The 16,689-nt window shown below is 52.4% G+C and overlaps 2 protein-coding genes across 3 annotated transcripts; both read right to left on the bottom strand.

Moving 5' to 3' along the window:
- Positions 1-1,942: 1,942 nt before the first annotated feature.
- On the bottom strand, positions 1,943-6,670 carry KRT35 (keratin 35, type I). Of its 2 annotated transcripts, none has more exons than XM_011998904.1 (8): positions 6,157-6,670; positions 4,926-5,008; positions 4,574-4,730; positions 3,905-4,066; positions 3,489-3,614; positions 2,768-2,988; positions 2,297-2,450; positions 1,943-2,189 (listed from the first exon to the last, which is right to left on the bottom strand). In XM_011998904.1, the coding sequence occupies exons 1-7, from the start codon at positions 6,625-6,627 to the stop codon at positions 2,303-2,305; spliced, it is 1,368 nt and encodes a 455-aa protein (XP_011854294.1). In that variant the 5' UTR covers positions 6,628-6,670; the 3' UTR covers positions 1,943-2,189; positions 2,297-2,302. The 2 variants fall into 2 exon arrangements, with proteins under 2 accessions (XP_011854294.1, XP_011854295.1); XM_011998905.1 differs by having other exon boundaries at positions 1,943-2,195; positions 2,301-2,450.
- Positions 6,671-11,687: 5,017 nt separating this feature from the next.
- Positions 11,688-15,404, bottom strand: KRT36 (keratin 36, type I). Its single transcript, XM_011998906.1, has 7 exons — positions 14,946-15,404; positions 14,183-14,265; positions 13,785-13,941; positions 13,118-13,279; positions 12,893-13,018; positions 12,494-12,714; positions 11,688-12,124 (listed from the first exon to the last, which is right to left on the bottom strand). The coding sequence occupies exons 1-7, from the start codon at positions 15,402-15,404 to the stop codon at positions 11,929-11,931; spliced, it is 1,404 nt and encodes a 467-aa protein (XP_011854296.1). The 3' UTR covers positions 11,688-11,928.
- Positions 15,405-16,689: the final 1,285 nt, after the last annotated feature.

Raw genomic sequence — 16,689 nt, 5'->3', positions numbered from 1 at the left:
TACAGGCAAGGTTGAGAACTTGTGGTTGAATGGAAACAGCGTTATAATTAAAAGCACAAGCAAATGAAGTAAATAATAATTAGAAGTAGGATTACACATGATTTAGTTGGCTACATCTTGGAGGAAGCTAGGATGGGTTTGGAAAGGATGTGTGCCACAGAGAACGCCATAAAGAACAGCGTGGCCTATACACAGCAGAGTTAACTGGAGCCCATGTGCTCCAGACAGCATCCACGTGCTGCTGGCCGTAAGGCTCCCCGCTGACTTTGCTTAGAGTTGGAATTAGATAATGAAGCATGTAACTGCATATTCACTGTAGCTGGCTTGGTTTACTGGGAAGGACACGTCAGAAATGAAACCCTGGCCAGGGAAATGTGGATGGCCGGCCTCGCAGCGATCCAGCCATCCAGCTGGAAGAGAGAGTCGGTAGTGATGACCCATCTTCAAATGCCCTGCATGTGCTGGGCAAAACATTCTCGGTCTCACTTCACAGCATCAGTGTCATGTTCTCTATTTTACTGAGGCTCAGAAAGGGACAATGACCTGCTAAAACTCCCACATGTAGTTAGTGGTGGGTGGGGATTTGAACCCAGGTCCATCTGAATCCACATTCGGAGCCCATGTTTATTGCACTAATGTCAAGGTCCCCTTCAGCCCGTCTCCTGACACCACTGAGATAGAAAAGAAAAAAAGTGGCAAATGAGCATCATCCTGTCCCATCTCAAGGCCCCCTCCCACACAGACCAGTCCTCCCCTGGTAGCTAACACACCTCCTGGCACAGGGGGATGCTTTGTAAGGGTTCGTTGAATTAAGTGAATGATCCTCAGGTGACCACCCCTTTCAGGTGCCTAAGCCTCACCAAAATTAGCCAAGGAATTCCAAAAAGACCAACATGGATGTGGTACCAGATGCCAGGAGCAAGGTGTGGCTGGGAGCAACCAAAGGCCCAGGCCCTCTTTGCAGAGGGCTAGAAAGGAGAGGATTCTGTGTTCAAATCAGAATGAACTATATCAGATGTCCTTAAGGGACGAGGGTCTCCGGCTTGCCTTGGTCAGCATCTTCCAGCCACCTGCTCTCCCCTTGGACACGGCTACAGCTCTCTTAACATCACTGAAGCTCCTTAGCAGGTACTCTCAGCATCTTATGAGGAGCACATGCCAACTGGGAACACACATCTTCGTTTTTAGTTTAGAAACTTTGGTCTTGGCCCTTCTCCCTTTCCCACTGGGATTAATGGAACTTGCTATTTGCCTTGCCTGTTTGGGGACGACGTTCTGGACACAGATGAGAGCCTTTGGGTCAAGCTGCTGGGAGCTCTCACACCCGTCTGAGGCGGGCTCATTGTACACCTCACCAGACGCCAAGAGCACAGGAGCACATGCATGAGCCTCCTAAGGACAAGAGCCTTAGCATTCAGGATGGAAGCCCTGAAGGCGAGTACACTCTCCAGCTCCTGCTTATGACGGGCTGTGGGTTGTTAAGGGGGTTGCTGAACTTGGAGGGCTGCATGAAAGGGCTGCAATGGAAGGGGGCTGATGTAAATGCACCCCTAAAAGTACCCTGGGAGGGAGACACCCTGTCACCGGTCTTACAGGGACCACAGACAAAAGGCTGATAAAGTGGCCTAAAACCCTCCCCATTATGCTGATCTCAGTTTCCATCTCAGTTCTGTCCATCCCACTCTGGGATCCCCAGGTGACCACGTATACTAAGAGGGATTACAGAGAGGTCTGGAAACACCTGGCACCACACTGGAATTGTGGAGAAAGGTCTTCATTGGGGAAGCCAAGCAAAAGCTCTCACTGTAGGCCTCTAGCCACCCCAAACAGGTGCACAGTGACCCTGTCATCCAAAGGGTCATACTTGGTCACACCTCTCCCATGAATCTGCCCAACAGTCACCCCCTGAACACAGCAGAGACAAAAGCCAACACCAGCAGAATGGTGCAAGTTAGACATCAGGGGCCTTAGCAAATGCACTTTATTGTTCTGCCAACAAAAGCCCTCTACTGCATTTCAGAATCCACTGTAACAGCACCCAGAAGGAAAAGCTGACCCAGGAGGCAGCCTGAGAACAGAGACACCATTGAAATGATGAGGAGTTGAGACCTTTGGGATCAGCCAGCCTTTGTGACAGGCTCTGAGAAACTAAGGCACGTATTTGCAGTGAGCCTTTTCAGGGCCAGACCCTGGGCCTGGGCTCTGCATGAAGAGAGGGGATTGGGCTACAAGGGTTAAGGTTGGGTAGAGGCCAAGTTCAAGCCCTAGAGACGATGGCTATGCCCTTCTGGATCACCCACTCTCAGAACCGGCCCCCTGGGCAGGGCACACAAATGGGGCGGGGGCTGCAGGTTAGGCGGGCTGCACTAGGACCGCAGGAGGCCGCAGGAAGACAGGGAAGGCATGACTTGGAGGGTGAGTAGTCAGGTGCACATGAGTTACAGGGGAGCCTAGAAAAAAGAAAACAGTCAGATTACTATGATTTTCCAGTTGCTGTTTGCAGTAACTCAACGTAGATCCTAGACTATGCAAACTGGGAAGCACCTTAAAAATCACCTGATCCTGCCCCCTTGTTTTACCAAAAGGGAAACAGGTCCTGAGAGGAAAGGGGGCTTGCTGGAGTCACGTGATGAGTTTGCAGCAAGACCAGAACTAAGAGACCAGGACTCCAGACTCCGGATGCCAGGCTCTTTCTAGGCACCACGCTGTCTTCCCAGAACTTGGTAGGTTGCAGTGAGAAGACTAGAGCACATGCAGTGATACTCACTTGCTGTCCTCACTCTCCAGCAGGCCCCGGTATGTGTTGATCTCACACTCTAGCCGGGCCCGGACGTCCAGCAGCACCTGGTACTCCTGGTTCTGCCGCTCCAGGTCAGCCCGGATCTCGGCCAGCTGGGTCTCCACGTTGGTAATCATGCACTGCATCTGGGCCAGTTGGGAGCTATAGCGGGCCTCCGTCTCTGCCAGGGTGGATTCCAAAGCATCTCTCTGTGAGGGCAAGGGTTGTATAGGGAGGAAAAAGGCTAGAGGTCAGAGAAGGAGCAAGGAGGATTCAACTGGGTCTCAGTGAGGCCTCAGAATCCAAGAACAGAGGCTCGGAGAATCAGGGTTTGAGCTAGGATGAACCACAATCAGACATCTCACTTGAGATGAGCTAATTAGCACCTGTGGCTTCTTTGATCTAGAGAGTATCTCCCTGTTAGTGTCATCTCTGAGTAACTGATAATTACTCAGAAGATGTATCTGCTTACACAAATATGGGATCTACTGCCTGGACATGTCAGTTGCTACAGGTCTCTTGTCTTTTACCACTAGGGGATTCATGATTGGGGCTGGTCCCTCATTCCGTCTTTTCTGCATGGAGAACCCCTGGTGCTCAAGAACATGGACCCCTGGAGCCTGCCTGTGTGATCAAAGCATGGAAGCTGGGGAGCTTGTGTTCTCCCCGGCTTAGTCCAGAGGCAGCTCCACCCTGCCTTGGGACTCACCATGCTGTGCTGGGCCTGCAGCTCAATCTCTAGGGTGTTGACAGTCCGTCTCAGCTCGATGATCTCTGCCTGGCAGGACTGCACCTGCTCTGCGCTGGAAACCACCTGCTGGTTCAGCTCCTCAGTCTGAAACATACATACACAGGACCTGGTCAGCAACACTGGGGACTTGGCTTCAGAGAGCTACAGAGGCCAGTTAGAATCATGAGCCAAGAAGGACCTTCCCAATCCCCTAGTCCCACTCATTTATTTTATACTGGAGGACATTGTTGCTCAGAGGACAGCAACCTGCCCAAGTGGCACAACAAGGTCAAAACAGAGATGAGACTCAAAGTTAGGTTTCTTGATTCAGAGCCCCAGGGTCACCTCCGTGTGAGCCACCATGTACTCCTGTTGCACAGACTGTTTTTACCTACCTGGGTGTCAAACCAGTCTTCGGCATCCCGGCGGTTATTCTCCACGAGGGTTTCGTACTGGCACCTCATCTCATCCAGAACTCGGTTCAGGTCAACAGGTGGGGCAGCGTCCACCTCAACATTGAGCCGGTCACCAAGCTGGCAGCGCAGTGAGTTCACTTCCTATGGCACAGACCAGGGTCAGTACTAATTCCCAGAGGGCTGCCTCCCAAGCTCACCTCCTCCTCATGTTCACCTCCTCCCATGTTCACCTCTCCCCCATGCTCACCTCCTCCCCTATGTTTACCTCCTCCCCATGCTCACCTGTTCCCCACGTTCATCTCTCCCCCATGCTCACCTCTCCCCCATGCTCACCTCCTCCCCATGCTCACCTGCTTCCCCATGCTCACCCATTCCCCACTCTCACCTGCTCCCCATGTTCACCTCCTCTCCATGTTCACCTCTCCTCCATGCTTACCTCCTCAACATGCCCACCTGCTCCCCATGCTCACCTCCTCCTCCCCATGCTCACCTCTTCCTCCCCATGCACACCTGCACCCTCATGTTCACCTCCCCCCATTCTCACCTCCCCCCATGCTCACCTCCTCCCCATGTTCACCTCCTCCCCATGTTCACCTCCTCCCCCAGGCTCACCTGCTCCACCATGCTTATCTCCTCCCACATGCTCACCTCCTCATGGTTCTTTTTCAGGCAGAGCAGCTCCTCCTTCAGGGACTCCACCTGGGCCTCCAGGTCAGACTTGCACAGGGTCAGGTCATCCAGGATCCTGCGCAGGCCATTGATGTCCGACTCCACCAGCTGCCGCAGGGACACCTCTGTCTCATACCTGCAGGCATAGAACAGGGCACCTGCATCCGCGTTTCCTTTTTGCATCTAAATCAGGCCTGCCCTCAGACTGGCCAGGTGCCGTGAGTCTTGCTTTTATGCCTCGGGAACAGAGTACAGCCAAAACCCTGAGCCCAGGCATCACCTGTGTCCAGTTCTAGCGGCCCCCAACCACAGGACAAGCAGGACAACTCACTTGGTCCTGAAGTCATCTGCGGCCAATTTGGCATTGTCAATCTCCACCACCAGCCTGGCATTCTCAGCCTTGCTGCACAGGGTCTGGGGATATAAAGAAGTTATTTCATTGCAAGAAAGGACATTTCATTTGTTGGAGCTCCCTAAGGCTGACAAGGGCTGCCTCTGGAGAGAGGAAGTCACCCATCCTCGACCTCTGCTAGTCCATGGGTATTGGAGGGTTGTGGGCAGCCTCTAGGGATCAACTATGGAAAGTCCAGGGTTTCTTCCAATGCAGTGTGTCTGTGACCTGTGACCCAGGTTAGATAGCTGCATGAAAATGCAACAGGAGCTGGGCGCAATGGCTCAAGCCTGTAATCCCAGCACTTTGGGAGGCCGAGGCGGGCAGATCCCGAGGTCAGGAGATCGAGACCATCCTGGCTAACACGGTGAAACCCCGTCTCTACTAAAAAATACAAAAAACTAGCCGGGCGACGTGGCAGGCGCCTGTAGTCCCAGCTACTTGGGAGGCTGAGGCAGGAGAATGGCATAAACCCGGGAGGTGGAGATTGCAGTGAGCTGAGATCCAGCCACTGCACTCCAGCCTGGGCGACAGAGCGAGACTCCGTCTCAAAAAAAAAAAAAAAAAAAAAAAAAATGCAACAGGAAAGGCCTGGCATGATGAAACGAAGCTTCTTCCTATCTCCCTGTCTCCCAGGCCTACTCAGGGCCCAGGGAAGTTCATTGCCAACAATGTATTCCAGGATTCTGTGGTCATAAACGGTCCCTCACAGGAGCCAGCTGTAACTTTGGGCCAGGCAAGAAGCAGATATGGGCCCTTGGCAAGAAGGAAACTTCTCTGGCAGGCATTTTCATCCCTGAGTTACTTATGGGAAGCCTGAACTGCACTAAATACATCAAACCCAATCTCCTGACTTTAAATAAAAGAGGAAATGAAGACTCAGAGGGGTGGGCAATAGTACCAAAGGTCCCAAAGTTCATTCATAGACCCGATGTTCAAGCTCTGGCTCCAGTAACTGCCATCTGGGTCACTTACCCAGCCTGAACCTCAGTGTTCTCATCTGTATAATGGGCTAATGATACCTCCCTCAAAAGGTTATCGGGAGGAGCAAATGAGGCCACAGAGGTGAACATGCTTGGTGACTTCCAACATGCCCTGTGGGAACAGAACTATCAATGAATACTGGTGACACCAAGTTCCTGGGAATCCAAAGCCACTCTGAACCTCTTACCTTCTTCTGGAGTTCCTCAATGGTCCGGAAGTAGGACTGGTAGTCGGGGCACATGTAGGGGACCTGCTGCTCACACCACTCACGGATGCGGCTCTCCAGGCTGGCATTGTCCTGCTCCAGCTGACGCACCTTCTCCAGGTAGCTGGCCAAGCGGTCGTTCAGGGATTGCATGGTCTCCTTCTCATTGCCAGTGAGGATGCCCTCCCCAAACCAGCCCCCACCCACGCTGTAGCTGGTAGTGAAGCCTCCGGCGGGGAGGCAGAGAGTAGGGAGGCAACTGGTAGCCCTGTAGCTGCTTCTGCCCAGACCCGCTGAGCAGGCAGAGAAACTTCTGGCCCCACGGGACAGACTCGGGAGCTTGCAAGAGCTGCTGGAGTACATTGCAGACACACGAGTGGAGCCCCCACTGGCCCCTCCTGGGCTCTTGAGAGACCCAGAAGAGAAGCCCGCCTTGAGGCATTTAGAAGCCATGGCCCCTGCAACTCAGATGCAATTGATAGGTCTCTGAGACCAGACACCCCAAAGCAGAGAAAGCAGCTCCTTACCCCAGATTTATATCTCTGCCCCAGTGGGCGTTGGTTGGCCTTTACAAAGTGTTTTCTCCCCATTAAAGTTAACACCACTTTCTTTTAAAACCCCTCATTAACCTGTTATTTAGTTTCCTGTGAAAATTTACCAGCCTCATAAAATGGGAGCCCCGTTGCTATGTCAAGACTCACCTCCACCACCCCACATCACTGGCAAGACCAAGTCCCCATCAGTTCTTCAAAGGGACCTGTCATCTGAGCCCAGACCTCAGCCTCCGCATTAAGCAGGCGTGGGAGTTCAGCCACCGTCTTGACTTTCTCTGGCTTTGACTTCTTTTATGGGCCCGAGGGAGTAGAGGAGGTCTCCGGGTGCTCCCAGGAGATGGAAGAGTAAACTTGGTTGCTGCAGGAAGGCAGGGGTCTTGAGGCCAGGGAGACACAGAAGGCTCTTGAATTGGCCCAGAAAATATGACTAGGGTGACCAATTTTCTTGGTTTCCTCAGGCATTTTCTGGCTTTAGTTCCGAAAGTTCCATATGCCAGGGAACCCTCAGTCCTGGGCAAAATGGGGTAGCTCGTCACCTTAGATACTGCAGAGCCCTGATGGACACTTCCCTACTCTTTCCCTTGCCAGGAAGTCTGCCCAGGTTGTAGAGCCTAACTTCCAGCCACAATGCCTAGAGGTCAGTTAATTGGACACCTGCCCATGATGATATCTAGGAGGGTGTGTCTTCCCCAGTCCTGGTTGAGAAATGGAGAAGCTCTTCCTTCTGGCTGCCTGAATTGGAGCTCTTTTCACACAGCCCTATCAATAACCCGGCTGATGGTAGCAACTATCATTCACTGAGCATTTAGTACCCACCAGCCCCCACGCTAATCTGTCTCTATGCATTCTCTTATTCAGCTCTCACACAACCTCGTGAGATTGGCATCACCAATAGCCCATTAAATAGAGGAGGCTTGGACTGTTGCAGGAGCCTGTCCCAGATCACAGCTGAACAAGCATCTGTACAACTGTTCAAGGCATGCTATCTTCTTTAAGATCCCACACACACTGTGCAACACAGTTGTGGATAGAAAGGTGCTGACTCCTGCAGAAGCAGCCAATGGTCAAAGTGGAAAATGGCTTAACCAAGGTCCACACAGGCTTCCCAGTGAGGCTAAAGCCCAGGGCTTCCAGCTCCAAACCACAGGCCCACCCCACTGCCTCTAAGGGCCCAGTCCTGGTCAGGCCTTCCCTCTGGAGCCTGGGCCCTGCTCCAGCCCTGCTGTGCCCTCCCAGCTCTGAATGCCCAAGGCCGTGACTGTCAGTGGATTTCCTGGCCTCCAATTAACTGACATCTGATTGTCTTGTGTTTCAGCCCTATTTTCCCAGGAAGACTGTAAGCATGGGGGCAAGGATTGACCTTGTACATTTTTTTGAAATCTCTGTAGTGTTAAGCACAGTGCTGGGCTTCTAGATGTCTATGAATGAATTAATTAATTAAGTGATTTTCCCATGGTGAATTGTGTTAAGAAAGGAAAGAAAGAATGGAAGGAAACAAAAGAGAGTAGGGAGCGGGGAAAGGAAAACACAGTCAGTCTTACCATTCCTACTTTTTTTTTTTTCTTGAGACGGAGTCTCACTCTGTTGCCCAGGCTGGAGTGCAGTGGCACGATCTCGGCTCACTGCAAGCTCCACCTCCTGGGTTGACGCCATTCTCCTGCCTCAGCCTCCCGAGTAGCTGGGACTACAGGCGCCTGCCACGTCGCCCGGCTAGTTTTTTGTATTTTTAGTAGAGACGGGGTTTCACCGTGTTAGCCAGGGTGGTCTCAGTCTCCTGACCTTGTGAACTGTCTGCCTCGGCCTCCCAAAGTGCTGGGATTACAGGCGTGAGCCAGCGCACCCGCCCTACTATTCCTACTTTTATAAATGAGGAAACTGAGACTCAGAGATGGAAGGGGATCAGGCATCTCTGTATAGGTGAGCAGCACCTGTCCAGACTAATCAGCCCCTTTGGCCAAGAACAAAGTGTTTTCTGGGCCGAGAGCCATTCCGCCCAAGGGAGATGGATCCCACAAGCCAATTTAGTGCTAAAGGTGTGGCTAAAAAATTTTTGATAAGATTTTTAGATAACTTTATAAAACATATATGTAATATTTTTCAAGCTGTTTTAAGGTATTTTGTAAATTGGTCTGGTCTATTTCTGTTCCTTTTTAGCATTCTTTTCTTAAATGAAATAATTATCTAGAACCCCTTATCAGCAAGAGCTAACATTGTTTAGCACATTCCTAGTGACTTTCCTGACAGGATCTTTGCACTCTGCTCAAATGTGGTCCAGGTTGTCCCAGATCATTCCATGGATACACTAAATATAGCCCTAAAATACTTTTTGCCCTCCTTCCTCCTTTTTCTGCCCATCAAATCCAAATCTGCCCTAAAACCTTTCCTGATCATCCCAGCCCTCAATGATTTCTCATCTTCCCCAAAACCTGAAACCCTGCCCACACCTGCTCCTGCTATCCCAGTGCAGCTGCTGGGAATGTGGGGGCAAGGTGTGTCCACAGCTGGGCGTGAGCTCCTTGGGAACTGTGCCTGTTATCCAGTCTTTGTTCTAGCCGCTTCTGCCACCCCTGCTGCTTCCTAGATAGGCCTGAGCCTTAAGATTGGATTGGCTGTGTATGCCATGTTCCATTGTTATCTCTTCATTGATTAATTGATGTATATGTGTAAATGAGAAAGACAGTCAGATAGCATATCTGGAAAGTACAAAAAAGATCAGAAAAACCAGACCACCTTGAAATAAAACATCATATTCACTCTGGGGAAATTTTATTGAATGTTTTCTACTATTTCTCTCTTGATATCAATGAAATAGGAGCCCAAAGACCTGAGAAGGCTCCTAAGTCAGCCACATGCTGTGTGACTTTAGACCAGTCGCCATCTACCGCCACAACACTGTTGAATTCTGGTTTGCACATCGGTCAGTGATTTCAATTGCAACTCAGTTAAGGGTGTGTGTGAGGTTGAGATAGGAGGTGTTTTCTAACTGATACAGATGCTCTGGACAATGTAATTAAAAGCCAGGCAAGGATGCATAAATAAAGAGCTCACAGCCACACAGGGCTGACCGTGTGCATCAGATGAGGCTATGAGTGTGCCCTGTAAACTGCAGAGTGGTCATAAAAAGGGAAAGCACTGTACAATGCAAGACGCTGATGACATGATTACTTGTCAGGTCACGCCCTGTGTGGTCCATCCACAGTGACAAGGCAGCTCAGCGGTTTCCCAGAGACTCCGTCCATTCCTGGACTCCTGCCTGTTTCTGCACAGAGGACCCTTGTCTGTTTCCACACAGAGGACCCCTGTCTGTTTCCGCACAGACTCCAGCCTCAGGCCAGAGGCAGGGGTGCAGACCTTAGGCCTCAGAGCATGAGTGGAGCAGTGAGGGGCAAGGGGCAGGGCAGATGACAGAACCATGCCGACTGCCCCCCTGCCCAAAGAAGCCAGGTGCATCCTCTGAGGCTGAGGCCTTTGGGTTCACTGTCCAGCTCCAAGGACACTGCTGGCAGCAGAGCCCCCACTGTAGCATCCTGACAGATACAAAGCAAAGAGCTTGGCCCTCGCAGTGGGGGTTCCTGTTTGACACCCTGAGGCCAGGGACTCTGCATTTGTAGTAAGAGCAACACTGACAGCTACCACTTTTTGGAAGCTACACACACACTGTCTCATTGGAACTTCCCGGCCACCCCATTTCACAGATGAACCTGCTGAGACCAGATAGGTCTCATGATATAACCGGGCATGTACCACAGAGCGGCAGAGTCGAGCTCAGTGCAGGATGCTCTGATGCTACCTGTGCATGTCTTCTCCCGGGGTCTGATATGTGTTTGCTGCACCTCTGGCTTGCTCAGCAAGTGACTGAAGAGTCCCGTTTAGCAGCAAATAGCAGATGACATGAGGCAGAGCCAGGTCGTGGAGGTCTTGACCATGACCCAGAGGAGAGCCCAGAGGAGAGTGAGTGCAAGAGAGGGGGAGGGGGGAAGAGACAGAGAGAGACAGAGACAGAGAGAGAGACAGAGAGAGAGACAGAGAGAGAGAAACTGCTGAGAAGTGCTTCAGAGTCAGGGTCAGAATAGCCGGGTGATAGGCAGGTCTCTGCCACTCACTGCTCTGTGGCCTGGGACAAGTCACTGCCCTCTCTGGGCCTGTTTTCTCAAGTGAAGACTGGAGCAGGGAGCAAAGGAACCAACCGTAAGGCCCTCAGACCTCTCCCAGGCCATGCTTCTCTGATCAGAGGGATGTCCAGGTCTGGCAAAGTCAGGCCCCACCACAGACCTGCCTGACTCGGGTCTGCCAGTGAAATCCAGGGCTTTGACCTCTGCTCCACAGTGAAGTCTGGCTGTCCTCTCCCCTCACTCCATGTCTGAGCTCCCACCCCCACCCCACTATCCCCGACACCCTTCAGTTCAGCCCTGTGTGCCTTGTTGGTACATGGATTCACCTGCCCTCCACCTTCACCTCCCTGCTCTCCCTGACTGCCTGCCCCGGCGTGGCTGGCTCAGGCTGAGTGCCTAGAGTTTAGCCCTCTCTGCTTGTTCCTGGGATCTCCTCTCCTGAACCATCCCCAGTATCAGGGAGCAGGATGACAGGAGCTGGACAAGAGAGGGGAAGTTGAAAGTAAAAGAGAGATAGCCAACGAATCCAGGTCGGGCTACAAAGGAGGACTGGCTCGGGAGCCTTTGCATCTTCTGGGGTAGGCACTGTGAGTAGATGTCTATTCACTGGTAGGGCCAAGCTGAGAGCTACGGTCAGCACCCATCCAGACTAGGTCAGTGTCTGTTCTCATTGGCCAGGTCCTTAGGCTTCTTTGTTATTAAATACTTGAAATCACCCTGCCACCGCCTTCCACTCAGAGCCCGAGAAGATAGACCTAAATGCAAACCCCACAACTATACTGCAGCCCCTGATCAAACACCCCCATGAACCATACGAGCACATGAGCATCAACAGAGTCAGCCAGGGTTGAGTTTGCTATGCCAGGAGAACACACTTTATTGGGTAAATTTCCAGGAAACCTGGTTTTGCATGGCGTAAAAGCACAGTTAAGTCCAGAAACACAATACGGGGAGTATTTTTAGTAGAAAAACCTGCTAAGCGTACGGGGACCCCTCTAGGGAAGGGCAGGGTCATTAAGCAGCCAGAAGCCACAGGGGTGTCCTCCTTCCTGTGGTCGGGGCCCTGCCCTGGTGGACGAAGTGGACTGTCACAGCGGGCGGGACTGCACGTGCTCCCTGGAGGAGATGACTTTCCCATCTCTGATCTCCTCGGTGATCGTGCGGATCTGAGTGCCAACCTGGGGAGCCGAGGTGCAGGGCACAGCAGGGGCACAGGGCACCAGGGGGACAGAAGGAACTCTAATAGCAGGCTTGCATGCCATGGCACAAGGTGGGGAAGGAAGCCTGAGGAAACAAAATCATGCACGGTGCATTTGGCATCCGAGTACTGGGCTGAGATTTGTGTTAAACAGATCTAGAGGATCAAGCGAGACAGGTGGCCTCAGACCATCTCAGTGCCCTGAATTTCCCAAGGGTAAGAAGACCAAGCTGCAGGAATTAAGAGCAGAAACTGCCAATCAGAAAAGATGGCAGAAAACATGCGGCGTGTGTTGGATTGGATTCTCCCCCTGCGCATGACCAATGCCTGGGACTAGATGGAGAATCTCAAGGGGCTTTGGTTTAGTCCCCTTCATCTGGGTGACAACCACTTCTGGGTTTGACGCCCTCCACATGGCACTGAGGTTCAGTCAAGCCCTCCCCCAGCCCACTCACTTGCAGTCCTCTCCCTCCAGCAGGCGGCGGTAGGTAGCGATCTCGCCCTCCAGCCGGGCCTTGACGTCCAGTAGCACCTGGTACTCCTGGTTCTGCCGCTCCAGGTCGCAGCGGATCTCAGACAGCTGGGCCTCCACGTTGCTGATCAGGCACTGCATCTGGGCCAGCTGGGAGCTGTAGCGGGCCTCAGTTTCCGCCAGGGTGGATTCCAAGGAATTCCTCTGCAATGGGAAAGAGAAAGAGCTGCCCATGGCGAGGAATCCCGTACCCCAGAAACCCACAGTCCTGGGCATCTGCCTGTTGCCTGTGATCACACCCCAAGAGAGTCTGCAAGCTGAGGCTGATGCGTCGGGGACCTGCGGCAGGCCGTGGCCAGCCACGCAGGCAGGGGCCACTCACCATGCTGTGCTGGGCCTGCAGCTCAATCTCCAGGGTGTTGACCGTGCGTCTCAGCTCGATGATCTCCGTCTGGCAGCACTGCAGCTGCTCCGAGCTGGACACCACCTGCTGGTTCAGCTCCTCGGTCTGAAACACATGCGAGGGCCCAGAGCATGGTCAAACCAAGCTACTTCCAAAGGTAACCCCAGCCCAGGAGCCTGTGGTCCCAAGGCACCCCGGCCCCACCTGGGTGTTGAACCAGGCCTCCACATCTCTGCGGTTATTCTCCACCAGTGCCTCGTACTGGCATCTCATATCCTCCAGGATCTTGTTGAGATCCACTGGGGGAGCAGCGTCCACCTCCACATTTAGTCGATCCCCAAGTTGACAACGGAGCACATTGACTTCCTGCAGGGAGGAGGTAAGACAGCATGAGGTTGCGAAAAGGATGCTGGATTGCAGGTTTCACTGACCTAAATTCAAACCCTCTTCCCTCAGTCACCAGCCGCATAGCATTAGACAGGATACTTAAATCTCTCTGATCTGTGGTCTCCCTGTCCGTATTTACTTCCCTCCTTCTGTGGGATATTTGTGAGATGATACAAACCCTAGGCAAATTAAATTGCTGTTATCAGGCACTAGAGCCCAAATAGAAATTTAGTATTATGGGCAAAAGTGTAGACCCTCTATGACCTTAGGAAAGCAACTTAACCTCTTTGTGCCTAAGTTTTCTCATCTGTAAACTGGAGCTTGTAACAGTTTATAATTCTTGGGATTATTGTAAGGATGAAATGAAATGAGAATGAAATGCAAGGGTTTTGTATAGTTCCTGCCACACAGTAAGCCCAAGGCCCAGCAGTGGCTCCCTAAGCTGGATGGGAAACAATGGGAGGTCACGTGGCACCCGCCTCACCTCCTCGTGGTTCTTCTTGAGGCACATCAGCTCCTCCTTCAGGGACTCCACCTGAGCCTCCAGGTCAGCCTTGCACAGCGTCAGCTCATCCAGGATCCTACGCAGGCCGTTGATGTCGGCCTCCACCAGCTGCCGCAGGGACAGCTCTGTCTCGTACCTGCACACACAGAACCCTGCCAAGTCTGTAGCAAAGGAAACCACACACCAGCAGGGCCCCCTGCCCTACTGTCCAGCTGCAGTGACTGACGGTTCAGGAGCATGATGGTCCTTTTCCCTGAGGTCCAGGGCTCATGCCGTATTTTCCCATCCAACCTTATTCTCGCTTCACTAGCTCCCAAAGGCAGGGGATAGAGGCAAGGAAGTGGCATGGCAAACCTTCCCTGATCTGGCCCACTCACTTGGTCCGGAAGTCGTCAGCGGCCAGCTTGGCATTATCAATCTGCAGGACCAGCCTGGCATTCTCAGACTTAGTCAGCAGGATCTGAGGAATGAGAGGTTTCCCCTGAGCTACAGGAGGCCCAGCAGTGTGGGGGCAGGTAGGGGGATAGCTCAGCACACAGACGCCACGCTACTATGTACCACCAGCACCTTCAGCATTTCCAGCCCTGAGCCACACCCCAGGTGTTAGGGGAGCATCCACCCCACAGGGGCATCCCAAGGATGTCAGTGGCCATCGGTCCTGGCACCTGTAGCCTTCAGAGTGGCACAGTGAGATACACCAGGGTGAGGCAGACCTGAGTTCAGATTCTGCATCTAACACTCAGGCTGTGTGATCTTGAGCAAGTTGCTGAACCCCTCAAAATTCAACTTCCACATCTGTTAGATGGGTCCAGTAATACCAATCTCTCCAAGATGAAGAATAAATAAGTCAGGGAATAGGAAAGTATCGGGCACAGTGCTGTATCCAGTAGGGGCTTGGTACATCTTCCTTCCCTTCCTACAGCAAGGGAACAGGGGTGAGGAATGGCTGGCAACAAGGTACAAGCAAGAGACCAACAGAGAAGCCTGAGTCTCCCAGTAAACCAAAGCCCTAGAGAGAAAATTTGCCCTGCCAGGAGAATTCCCTAAAAGCTACTGTCCCATCTGGAAAGGCCCTGGAATGAGACAGACACCTCCTAAGAGTTGGGCTGCTCAACTGGAGAGGGGCCAGGTCTCCCTCACCTTCTGCTGGAAATCTTCGATGGTCTTGAAGTAGGACTGGTAGTCTGGGCAGATGTATGGGATCTGAGACTCGTACCACTCCCGGATGCGGCTCTCCAGCTCCGCGTTCTCCCGCTCCAGCTGACGCACCTTCTCCAGGTAGTTGGCCAGGCGGTCGTTCAGGAACTGCATGGTCTCCTTCTCGCTGCCATTGAAGGAGCCCTCGCAGAACCAGCCCCCGCTCCCCACAAAGCCAGAGGAGTGGCACCCAGAAGACAGGTAGGAGCCAGGCAAGCAACTCCCAAGGCCAGAGAGGCCCGACCTAGCAGAAGAGATGTACCCCGCGGCACCGGCGAGACTGGGGACCCTGCAGGAGCCCACAGAGCGGATGGAGGACACCCGAGAGATGCCGCCTGCTGTGCCACAGAGGCCCTTGACAGACCCAGTGGAGAAGGTCGGGGTGCAGGTCTGGGTGGCCATGGTGCTAGCAGAGGAAGGTTGCAGCTTAGCAAGGAGCTCGGGTTCTGGACTCTCAAGGCCTCTGTGGAACATTTATATACACTCTCCATGGGGTGTTGGCATGGTACACATCTCTTGCTCTTGGGAAAGCCTATTCCTATCCCAGAAAGCTAATCTCATTAGAGTGTCATTTTTGCTACCCATCCAGAACGCCATGCCTTGTAAAAAAAAAAAAATCAAATTGTTGAATTTGGTTTGCTAAGTCAGGACTCTCCACTGTTGTCATTTCCTAGCAGAATATGAGTTTTATTGCCTCTTCAAAGAGTCTCTGCACCAGATCCCATAAATTGGGAGTGGCTGCACGAATGACATTTGGTTCCTGCTCTCTCCATCTCCCTTCCCCTGGGGAGCCTCGTCTGTCCCTTGTCACCCCCATCCACTGCCGCCAGCCCTCATAGCTGCTCACCCCTGCCTGGGCTGCTGGGATGGTAAAAGGGAACAAAGGAACTAAAATTCAGGGAGCACCTGTGATGTACCAGGCTCATTGTTACTTCATTACACCTCGTAACAATCCTAAGAGGTGGCTGATTTTATCTTCATTTTTACCAATGTGGAAACTGGGGCTCTGAATGGTTTAATAGCTTGCTCAGGGTGAACAGGAAGTGACTGGCAGAGCGTGGGTCTGAAACAAGGTCTCTCTGACACCAAATCCTACTTCCTTGCCCCACTGCTTCCCCACACAACTGGGGTCAAGTCTGGGTACCCAGAATTTAGGGACAGGAGACCTAGTTCAAATCCTGACTCTGCTACTAATTTGCCCTGTGCTACAGGGGACCACTTCCTCCCTGGGAACCTCAGTGTTTTCATCGGAACAGTAGAGATCGTCATTCTGTCCCACCTGCTTCACACAGATATAAGGAGGATCGAACAAGAAGTGAAAGTGTTTTGCAATCCACTGGGTCCTGCAGAAGTGTTGGTTGGTTAGGTTAGGTTAGGTTAGGTTAGGTTAGGTTAGGTTAGGTTGACAGTCTTTGATGATGGTTTATGGCTGTGACCAGCAAAGGTTCATAAGTGTGAGCACTCACATGGCACTGCTGAGAATGGTCTGTCTGCCCACCGGGCACAGCAGGGCAGCGTGCCTCATAGCCAGTCCCTCAGTCAATGAACACATCATCATAGACTCCGGCTATTATGGAATCTGCGAGCTTGGATCACTGGGCAGAGCTGGAGGGCAGTGTCCTCTGTGGCCATCAGCTTTTTGAACCTCATGGGTAAAATCAGTACCCTAGAACAACCTGCTCTGACC

This window comes from Mandrillus leucophaeus, unplaced genomic scaffold, assembly GCF_000951045.1.
Source record: "Mandrillus leucophaeus isolate KB7577 unplaced genomic scaffold, Mleu.le_1.0 Scaffold58, whole genome shotgun sequence".
In the NCBI taxonomy this organism is placed as follows: Eukaryota; Metazoa; Chordata; class Mammalia; order Primates; family Cercopithecidae; genus Mandrillus; species Mandrillus leucophaeus.
This window is presented reverse-complemented; position numbering and strand designations above follow the sequence as displayed.